Raw genomic sequence first — 11,178 nt, forward strand, 5'->3', positions numbered from 1 at the left:
TTAGAAATAACTATTGCAACATATACTCCATGTAATTACCGCGCTAAATTGATTCTACGTAATACGATGTCTTCAGAAGACAAAATAGAATCGACTCGCTGGAACGCGTCGATAAGGTCAATTCTATCGGTTACCGCCGGACTTGACCCCGGACTGAATGCTCCTTCTGATTTAAGCATTGGGACATCGAAAACTTTTCTCTGTTTGGAAAATTGAATTCTTGCTTCTCTACCCTTTCTTGGAGGATAGAACTTGACAATATCATCATATCCTTCACAGCCAATTTCAAGGACGAGGGTTCAGAGAGTTATATAAACTCCACGAGAGGTTTGATCATATATCTTGTGGATTTTGAAAACAATAGCTCGGTAAGATAACAATCATAGACACTTTCAATATATGACAGGGACAGATGTTTCCTCATATAAATTCAACCCTAAAGCAAATGGGGCTTAGGACGAATTGCATTCTATGGTCGCAGATTTGCAGCCAGGGGACTTGTACATATGGGTGGCAAACGCCTATTTTTTTGACCATGGCAGCAGTCCAGCCGCTATATAGACAGGCTTCAGATATCTTTGGAAAACGTGTGCCTTTGATTATATCGATTGCTATGTTTATATTGGGCAGTGGTCTGTGTGGTGGTGCCAATAACACTGCTATGCTTATTCATATCAAGGCTTTTGGGGGAGTTGGTGGAGGAGGACTTTTTGTCATGGTCGACATCATAGTGGCCGATCTCGTTCCTCTCCGAGAGAGCCAGAAATACATGTCCATGGTTATGGGCACTTCTGCGCTGGGCACATTTGTTGGACCCATTATCGGAGGGGCGATTGCTTCGAAAACCTCCTAGAGGCGGTGTTTTACATTAATTTATCGATTGCTGGAGTGGCATTGGTTCTGGTTTTACTCTTCTTGCGTGCACACTATCAACGAGACGGAACCCTAATGTCACACCTGGCCAGGGTTGATTTATCTGGAAATATACTTCGATGACCTCCGTGACAGCTGTTCTGATTGTCCTGACTTGGGGTGGCACTTTATATAGCTGGAATTTATGGAATGCCCTGTTGCCACTCTTAATCGGTACCGTGGGCTTAACGGCATTTTTGTTCCACCAGAAGTTTTCTTGCAGCAAATCTCACTCTGCCACTTCGCATGTACAGTATCAGTGAATTTCTATTATCATTGATTCTCACTTTATTACATGGTATCGACATGAGCTGGCTGAGCTTCTTCCTTCCTATATGCTTTCAGGTTCTTCTCGGGACTAGCCCTGTCTGATCTGGTGTTGACCTTCTCGCAATTGTCATTCCCTTGATGCCTGCCGGCATTGTTGGTAGATTTATCGTAGCACAGACGGGTCACTATAAGACTGCCATGATTGCAAGCTATGCTTTACTATCTATCGGTACAGGCTGCCTGATTCCCTTGTTTGGACTCATCCTCATCCACCGCCAAATGGATCATTTTCCAGATAATAGACGACGTTTAGTGTCGCCTCGCCCTGACGGCTACACTTCCAGCTGTTCAAGCCCCGTTGGCTGAGGCCGATATTGAAGTAGCCACCGCATCCCGGGGCTTTGTTCGAAGCTTGGCCTCGATATGGGGCGCAGGCATTCCTCCCGCTATATTCAACGCGCGAATTGCCAATACCCCCGCCACCCGGGCAATTTTAAAAGTTGTCCCAATGACTGTTGTAATTAAGAAGGCGCCCCTACATAAGCAGCTTGTCACTGAGTTGGACTGAAGCGTTATGAAAAGGAAGAGATGAAGCTCGCACAGGTTGGTGGGCATGAAACTACAAATAAGAATGAGTTTCGTTCAGTAAACTCCCTCTCATCAACTCTCATTATACCACACTTGATTATTCTATCAAGTTTTTTGAATGTAATTACATTTTAAAGACCATTTTACAGTTTATCTCCTCTCTTGAACATATATATATCCTTCATTCACGGGTATGTAGAAACGGGTAGAATGAATAAAGAAAAGCGGCAGGATGTACTTTGGGAGTGTATATACCGTGTGATAGGTAGGTATCCAAGTGAAGAAACCATATGAATGGATACAAAGTCGTTATAACATCCTCTATGTAATATGTGATACTCTCTTTAGTTGCCTATTACTGTTGCCTATTACTGTTGAAACATCACCATCGATTTAGTTCTTTGAATCAGTCTCATCAAAATCTCCAACTTCTCGTCTGTTCAGAGCGTTGCTATACCTCGTTTAGTCACATATTATTTATCCTGTCAATTTGATCTGAAACGAAAACTAAAAGTTGGGAAACATTTATTTAGTACATCAAAGTCCGCTTACTGAGTTCCCAACCCGTGATCCTCCATCGGGGAACCAGAACAAAATGCAGATTAAGTACTTCTCCACGAGTCCCTTCCCACGGTTTTTATCAAAGGGGGAACAAAACGAAAGACCAGCCACCTCTTCTCTCTGCGTACATAATCTTCGCCTGTCAGTCTAAGAGCGGACTTAAATCTCTTAGTTCTAGTTATCAAGGAAAACTGTGAACTTTGCATGTCGTTAACCTGAGAAAGTCATCATCCACCAAGTTGAACCAGTTCGTTTAAATCATGAAGCAGTAGTTCATGCTAGAATCAATCAAATTGCAAATGATGATGGCTAGTGCCCATCCATTCGTCGACGAGTGAAGCATAGTTGCCAGGCTTGTAGGGTTCAACTAGTTCTGCCCATGGACTTGCCTTGCGGTGGTGCTTGAGACCCAAATCTCGAATCATTAAATCAAAGTAAGGTATAACGTCAAAAGCCATATCTGGGAGTGTGCGGCTGTATCCGCAAGGGTAGCGCCAGACACCCTATTGTGAGTATAGGACTGCCTCTTTGACTGCTTCCTCAGAGCTAGAGGCCGTGCGTTTCAATTGACCATCGAAGAAGGCAGAGATCCAAAGAGCTTGGATGCTGGCGCAGGTGGATGTGCTCACTGTCGAGACGGCACCGGCGAAGGCAATGTTACGCTTTTGAAACGTGCCAGTGGGAACCATAAATCTATATAGTCGGAGGGGGTCGGAAGTCTGTGGTCGGTAACGGAGGACAGGCTGACAAGAGAGATCAGAGAAGTCATTCAGCACCTTCTTCTCAGCTTCCTGGTATAATTTTTCCTTCTCAGCGCTGGAGCCGGGGATACCAAGATCAAGTTCGAGGAAGTTCACGGAAGATCCCTTTTTCCACCCGGTCGCGCAAATTAGGGCATCTGCCGGAAGCAGCTCGCCGGTGGATAAATGAACAGTCCTCTCACTCAGTTGGTTGATCTCAGCTTCATGAACCCGAATGGCACCATTCTTGATTAGATCAAAAAAATTTGTTTGGTAGTTGTGAATACTTAATCCACTAGCCACCCAGAACGGGGATGACCAAGGCTTCAAGCATCGGGTATCAGGGTGCGAGTCATAACCGTTTGTTGCAATAATATCCGAGCCGAGTAAGTGCCAAAAGTTGTGCACTAACCACCGACCAACGCCAGTTTTATGTAAAAAGTGGCGAATAATGCCAAATCCGTCCTCGTTACCCCATGGACAGGGGCTGAACCAGGTCAAAAGGCGAGTATGGAGAAGCTCTTCAACCTTTCGCTTCAGTGGTGTGACAAAAGGCGGCGCCAGCCAGACGGGGCCATTGCCATTAGGACGAATGATCAGGTCTACCTGGGCGCCTTCCTGCACGAATGCATAAGCGATGTCGAAGGCGGACTTCGCTCCACCGACAACTGCAACGTGGTTGGCGACTTTCGTGATGGCGGCTTCACGACAAAAGTCTTTGGCATGGAACAAAGGAACATTGAAGCTTTCTTGGCCCGTAAAAACCGGCATATTAGGCTGAGAAGTGAGTCCAGTTGCCATAACAATCTTTTTACTTTGGTAGATAATTTCTCCTTTAGTACCCTCGCTCTGCGCCTTAACTTCCCACCCATCATCTCTAGTTTGCTCGATGGATAACACATGTGTATTGAAGACTATTCGAGAAAACACACCGAACTTGAGAGCATAATCCGTCAGGTACTTATGTAAAGTGGCTGCGGGAATGTGATCGTTGTCTTTCACACCGTATGTCGCTTCAAGCATAGGATAATCGGGATATTCATATGAACCAAGCATGTTGTTAGACTTGAGTCCAGGATAGAGACGGTCTTCGCTCCAAGTGCCGCCGCAAGTCTTTTCAGCCTCTAACACCAGTACTTTATGCTCAGGGTGGAGCTGGATATAAGTCTTGGAAGCAGTAATGCCGTGCTATCCTGAGAATTTGTCAGTATAAGGTACATCACAGGAGGAGTGAGAAGATTTGTCGGCTCCAATATCATTTTGGATATTGAATGAGTTTGCATCTAGGGTTTAGGAGGACAGGCCAGTCGGCGGATAGGGGGAAACATCAATATACCAGCTCCTACAACCACCAAGTCATAAAGGCCTTCTTTGCCATGCATCTTGAGGATATCACCAAGAAAAAATAGAAAAAATAGCGTATTAACTATAGGAGAGCTTCTTGGAAATATAAATGGACAATGAGGCAACCGAAGCCTTTTAAAAACAAGCAGTCGTATGCCCATTGTCCGCCTGTGGTTAACCCTAAAAAGGCAGGGCGGATGTAATGTCAGATAATCCGGATATCCCAACAAGACAGAGATATCGATGGTATCAATCCTTGGGCATGTATACAATATATTTGGGCCCCTAGATTTCAGCCCAATATTTACCCCTCATGACAGGTCACAAATCATCCCACCAAAAAGGTCTATATGAACCCGGCTTTGGAACCTGATGTATTCAGACAGACAGAGAGAACACAATACACACAATCTTGCTAGTCACTTCTTCTTTTCTTATCCTTGTAAGATACATTCAGGATTGGCCTGGAGTAAACCCGCCAATCCAACATGTAACTGATCATGCTTATCTTTGCTTCGGTGCCTTTTCCGCCTCGGCTTAACCGAATCAATGTTAGATCGACAATCATCACAGAACCGAATTCGATTGTCACTAATAGAGTTTCCCTTATCACGTCTGGTGGAGTAAGTCTGGCCTAGTGATTGGTTCTGGCTGGAACATATCTTTCGGTCCCATGAGTATTGAGACTTCTGATAGCTGCTAACCGATGACGGATGCTGCAACCCGCAGCTGCTTATCTTGGCCTATCTGTGATCTTTAACAAGGTGATTTGCCCGTCCCCATTGAAAATTTGATGTTATCTGAGTCGGAGTTGATCTCCCTTCCGCGATGCTCTGCCTTCTGCTGCGCAAATTCATCCTTCATTGCCCTCAGTATTCAACCATAGGCTATGCCTCGCCCACGAGTTCCTCTGGAGAATCGTAAGCGATGCGTCACTGCATGTGTACAATGCCGCGTATCCAAGAAGAAGTGCGACTCCCGCCAGCCTTGCCAAAAATGTGTTGCCAAGGGGGAACCTGATCGTTGCTTCGTCCCCGTGGAGCGCCCTGGCATTGATAGCAAAGGAAGTGGACGGAATTCCATTGTCCCCGTGGCTCAAAAGGTATGATGCTTCCCATTGAGTGTCAGTCTCATCACCAACCGCCATTATTATTTTATAGGTTGTGCCTGAGCCCTCTTCAATCGAGGCTCAAGTTAGTTCAGGTGTACTGTCATCCCCAAGACAGAGGTCCATATTACTAAGAGCTTCACGAGACGAGAGAAGTCAGTGATATACTACCCCGGAAGCGTTTGGCTTTTATTCTTTTCCTTTTTCTCTAGCCAATGACTGATAACCTCGTGCTCGTATATAGTATACTTTGGGAATACCGCTGCAATTTCCTTTCTCAAGTTCCTACAGCAGACCTGGCGAACGTATGTGGAACCGAATGACTTCACTGAGGATCAAGGAACCCACCAAATGCTGGAAGTTGAGATGCCCTCTTCTACGACCCCCCTTGTGGGAGAATTAAGCATACAAAATAAGCGACACTATGTCGAATGCTATCTTCACGCAGTAGGTCTTTCTCACGCCACAAGCACAACAAGAGACTCATTCCCTCCGTGACTAGTCCAGCGGAATCTTGGACTTGTTTACCGAGATCGATATAGAACGACTATTAAGTCCTGCTACGGAGACGCAGAGTTCATTTTCTCCGGAAAATATTCTAGATCCGGAGACTAATCATGACATCCTTCTGGACTTGATGATTGCAATTGGCGCACAATGCCAGGCGAGAACTAACACTGACAATCATGTTGCGATGTTGCATTTCAAACGCGCTCAAATTATCGCTTTTTCAGACATGCTACAAGCTCCAACGGTCAATTTGGCTCGCGCTTTTGCATTGATGGCCTTTTTCATGCTTGGAGCGTGTAACCGAAACCCGGCCTTAATGTATGTGGGAATTGCTTCTAATATCTCGGTGATATTGGGACTTCATTCCCCTGAAAGCTACCAACAGCTTCCCGTAGAAAAGAGAGAAGCCAGGTAAGTCTGAGACTAATTACTCAGTTATTATAGGCACGCAACTGACTGTGGTACTCAAGATTACAAACTGGAAAGAGCATCCGGGTCCTTGATTTGATTTGCAATACTATTCTTGGTCGCCCAGGAAGTACGCCTGTCATAAGCAGTGACGATGAATATTTAGACGGGGAAATATGCCCCAATTATGCAACCCTATGTGCCGTATATGAGGTTGTCGCAGTGCTCCAGTTGGTCGTGAATGAAACAAAAGAGAATGAAGGAGCATCTATTAATAAAGCTGAGCAATGTCTTGTTCAGCTAAGAGAATGGAGCTCGAGACTACCTACACATTTGCGAAGGCAGACTCTTGGAGATTCATCTGCACATTATTCTCTTGAAACAAGGCGCGCCACGATCGGCAAGATACACCTCGCATGCATCTATTATTATGGTGTGATCCAAATCACGCGGCAATTCCTGGTTGATCACATAATCCCATCTGTTTACGGAGAGAGCAGAGAAGGGGTTACCGATAATAGAACTTTGGATCTAGCTAAAATGTGCACAGAAGCAGCCCTTTTCATGGCTCAAATGTGCGATGATGCTGAGAATGCAGGTGCCTTTCTGGGCAACATGTGTATATTGAAGTATGGTGGCCTGAAGAACGAAGTTTCATGTAAAAACCCACAACTAACTAGACTGGCATAGGGCGTGGTTGTTTTCGGCAGGTCTTGTTCTCGGTTGCTCTCTTCTACAGCTGAATGACCACGCAGAGGATATTCGCCATGCTTTCCATGCAACATCAAAGATTCTTGGCCGCTTTGGAAGGAATAGCCAACAGGCAAAGCAGTACCACGGTATTCTCTCAAATTTTGCCGACGCAATTGCTAATTATCAGCGAAAGTCTCGTATGAAACGATTACGTCTTGAGAATTCCAATGTAGAGAGAATTCTCGCTTTCGATGAGCCGAACGACCAGCAACCAGTTGCATTTCAAACTCAAACAAATATGAGTCCCTCGCGGGTAGCCTCTGTGACGATTATTAATGATGACTCGATAGGTACCTTCGAGAGTGATGATCATTTATTGCAATGGAACTGGCCCGTTGCCTCTGAAAACAATGAAATACTGCGCATGTTTCTCGACCCCTGCCTAGAGCACCTGATGAATTTGCCTCCACCGGATTTCACTTGAAAGCTAAGACACGTGGGAGATAAATAGCACAATATGTATATAGACACACAAGGAATTGAAGTGGAGAAGCGATAGATACGACTCTGATGAATAGCCAATACAGAGAATACAAAATTGATCTCACTCTCCCATTTGATTGAATGGCTCTCCTTTACCTCTCCTCGTATGCAATCAGGCCGTCTATGGTTCCAACGTGTAAGCCACCAGTGATGGGAATATCAGCAGCTGTAGTGAACTGGGCGGCGTCACTGAGCAGGTAGATAACAGCTCCAGTTAAGTCATTTTGAGTACTCAGGCGACGCATTGGGGGCGCAAGCCACATTTGTTGACCTTCCATTTTGCTTTTGCTTGCACGTACGTTGCGAGTCATGTCCGAGTCCACAAATCCGGGAGAAATTGTATTGACCCGGATGTTATACGGTGCCAATTCGACGGCCAATGCTTTAGAGAACATCAAAACGGCACCCTTGGAAGCGTTGTATACAGCCATTCTGTACCCCGGCAGCGCGATGTGAGCGGATTGAGAAGCAATGAGGACCATGCTTCCCGGTCTACCTTGCTTGATAAGGTGCTTCGTAAGCATTTGACAGATGAAAAAGGTTCCTCGGACCTAATCAATGGAGTTGTTAATAGCTCGTGATAGACGGAACATGTAGAGAAAAACATCGACCAATCAAAAGTTCCGCGCCACATTTGCTACATACGTTGATTTCATTGATTCTTGTGAACTCATCCCAAGTTTGCTCGATAAATGGCTTGTCAATTGCAATACCAGCAGCAGGAACCAATCCATCGATCGTTTTGAAGGTTTCCTCTACCTTCGCGAAAGCTTCAAAGATGCTGGCCTCAATTCGCACGTCGGTCTTGATGTAAAGTAGCCGTGTTCCGAATTTTTGACTCAGTGAGTGGAACTCTGGAACTGGTGAATCTTGTATATCTAGGACTGCAACATTTCCACCCATTTCAGCGATCGCGCGAGTTACTGCAAATCCGATGCCTTGGGCGCCGCCCGTGACTATATAGCTGCGGCCCTTGAGATCGAACATGGGTCGGACATTTTGTAAGTTAGACATACTGGCGAGCGATTTGTGAAAATATAGATTGGCGATTTCAGAATGAGCATGCTATTGACTTTATAATATTTTCATCTTACCCCCGCCAGACCATGTTTTTCACCCTATCGCCGAGGTAGGAGGTGTCTTGGGTATCATCCGACAAGATAGTGTGCTACCCGCCGTCGATGGTGCACTACCCGCCGATAGAAAGTGCCTATTCAGCTATCCTCCTTATTAGCAACTTAAAGTTGTAGATAAATCACGAAGAGTATAGGGCCGATAGATTGAAGTCGTCATTCTTCAGCAAGCCGTCATACACATCACGATAGCATGGCGACATAGCACTCCTCCTGTCCCACCTGTTCCACCTCTCGCCACGCCCTCTGGAGGAGCTACGGCGGGGAGTTTCCATATTACAACCTTTGTCAAGAAAAGGCACAGATCTTCGCTTGGTTACTCTTCTTCCTAGTCTCAACCATCTTATTCTGGCCATCGAGGATGGAATCCCTTCACCTGCGGTGAAATAGAAGAGGGCTACATTGTGACTGGAATTGATTTTCCGTATTGCACAGTCCTAAGTCCCAACCAAGCTCAACAAGTATTACTAAAGGTTACCTGTGGTTTGGATAAAGTCCAACTTGCGACCTGAAGGATACAATTGAATTAGTTGGTAAGTCAGAACTGTGACACACTGCGACGTTCCCCGGCGATGAAAAGAATATCGACTGGTTGCGATATCAAGCGTATAATGTACGGGGGGTGGTTCGATGTCGCCCCCTATCCTCGCAGAAATTCCTCATTTGCAAGCCTTTGTTGCATGTGCGACTGTAGAGGACCTGGAAAGTCTGGCTTTCGTTACCAGTACCATCCTAGCGACCCAGCACTTAGCTGGCCACGCGCCTCCGACCGGCCTACAGCGAACCAACCGAGATTCTGATGCAATACTGCTATTCCGAGACGAAAAATGGTCAACTCGGCCTTCTGTTCTAAAATGACTTTGATTATAATGACGAGTCAGTGTCGAATACTCGTAATCTCAACTTTTATCCAATCAATATATATATATATATTGACAAGCCCAGAAGTTGCTATATTAACTAGCTTTCAAACGGCCATCCAACGCCCCGAATTCACGAGCAAAATTGGCCTTATTGTGATCGATAAGTGTCATCTTGTTGAACAGTGGAAGGATTTCAGAAATGAATATGGTAAACTGGAACAGTTGCGACGTTTACTAAGGCAAGATGTTCTTTAGTTTGGTTATTCGGCCATAATAACACCGACTAAGCAGACCTGGATCTTGAAACATAGTGGCTTCCGTATTATTAGCGATGACCTGTACGAAACAGAGGTTATTCGCACTAGTATCGACCGAGAAGATGTTTTCTAGGAGGTGCAACCTATTCCCTATACAATGGTTAGTTCTTGGGGATCATTAGCCTGGATTCTTGATCAAGCGGTCACCGGTGGTCGAGCTTCACCTGAGAATATACCCAAGATGATTATCTTTATCGATGACGTCAATGATATCTTAGATGCTATAGTTAGAGGTACTGACTTATATCCTCCTTAGGAAGAATGCTGATATTCTAGATGAGAAAGCTGTACGGTATATTAATAATAATAGAAATTCTCTGTATAGTATAACCAAGGTTATCCGACCATACTTTACTCGCGGCGCTGAATATGACAAGGATCAAACCTTTGCCGAGTTCAAGGATGAAAAGTCTAAAACGCGGATTATTTTTGCGATAACATCACTCGGTATAGGCGTTAACATTATAGACGTTAAGTACGTCATCTATTGGAGATTTCCTATCAGCTTTAATATGTTAGATACATATCAAAAAGCTGGACGAGGTGGCCGTGGACCAGGCTATAAAAGCACAGTGATATTATACCTTGACTATTAGGCCTTTAATTATCTTAGGCAGGATCCTGCAGAAGCAAAAAGTGAGAAGGAGCGCCAGGCGCAGGAACGTTGTATATAAAAGCAACAACAAAAGGCAGATCGCTTTAGAGCATTTAGTCCTCCTAGGCCATAACCTAACAGCCCATCAGAGCTAAGTCCTTTAAGCTACTCTATATTGAATGAAGAGGACTCTACTGCCAAGAGTAATATATTAATATTAATAACTGTGACCCTTAATGATAAACCTTCACACCGTAGAGTTTTGACTCTAGTAGAGGTGGCCAAAAAAGCGGCACTTGGAGCAGGGTGGAAAGATATAGCAAATGGACTATATATTCGGAAGCTAATTCTTTATGAACACGGCCAGGAGTTATTATCGGTTTCTAAAGAAGATTATTGCAGTCGTTGTAACCTAGATAAGGTCACCCACCCTTTACAGCCATATAAATTGGTCAGAGATAATGTACGAAGTTAACCAGGTAAAGACACTCGCGTAGCCATTGCACTAAAGCTTATTGAAAAATGGGTCCTGGAAGAAGCCACGCGAGAATATGGTAGTTATGATATCGGTGGACCGATCCCACTTGATATTT

General features: G+C 44.9%; 4 protein-coding genes across 4 annotated transcripts; 2 read left to right on the forward strand and 2 right to left on the reverse strand.

Moving 5' to 3' along the window:
• Positions 1-535: 535 nt before the first annotated feature.
• Positions 536-853, forward strand: EYB26_009344 (uncharacterized protein; the record flags this gene model as incomplete). The annotated part of the gene is made up of 1 exon (XM_054268594.1): positions 536-853. The coding sequence occupies one exon, from the start codon at positions 536-538 to the stop codon at positions 851-853; it is 318 nt and encodes a 105-aa protein (XP_054124569.1).
• Positions 854-2,834: 1,981 nt separating this feature from the next.
• Positions 2,835-4,127, reverse strand: EYB26_009345 (uncharacterized protein; the record flags this gene model as incomplete). The annotated part of the gene is made up of 1 exon (XM_054268595.1): positions 2,835-4,127. The coding sequence occupies one exon, from the start codon at positions 4,125-4,127 to the stop codon at positions 2,835-2,837; it is 1,293 nt and encodes a 430-aa protein (XP_054124570.1).
• A 1,177-nt stretch (positions 4,128-5,304) lies between these two features.
• On the forward strand, positions 5,305-7,618 carry EYB26_009346 (uncharacterized protein; the record flags this gene model as incomplete). The annotated part of the gene is made up of 6 exons (XM_054268596.1): positions 5,305-5,517; positions 5,576-5,678; positions 5,768-5,970; positions 6,026-6,444; positions 6,504-7,070; positions 7,132-7,618. 6 exons carry the CDS (start codon positions 5,305-5,307, stop codon positions 7,616-7,618), a joined length of 1,992 nt encoding a protein of 663 aa, XP_054124571.1.
• Positions 7,619-7,769: 151 nt separating this feature from the next.
• Positions 7,770-8,691, reverse strand: EYB26_009347 (uncharacterized protein; the record flags this gene model as incomplete). The annotated part of the gene is made up of 2 exons (XM_054268597.1): positions 7,770-8,228; positions 8,323-8,691. The coding sequence occupies 2 exons, from the start codon at positions 8,689-8,691 to the stop codon at positions 7,770-7,772; spliced, it is 828 nt and encodes a 275-aa protein (XP_054124572.1).
• Positions 8,692-11,178: the final 2,487 nt, after the last annotated feature.

The sequence above is a fragment of the Talaromyces marneffei genome, chromosome 7 (assembly GCF_009556855.1).
Source record: "Talaromyces marneffei chromosome 7, complete sequence".
Taxonomy (NCBI): Eukaryota; Fungi; Ascomycota; class Eurotiomycetes; order Eurotiales; family Trichocomaceae; genus Talaromyces; species Talaromyces marneffei.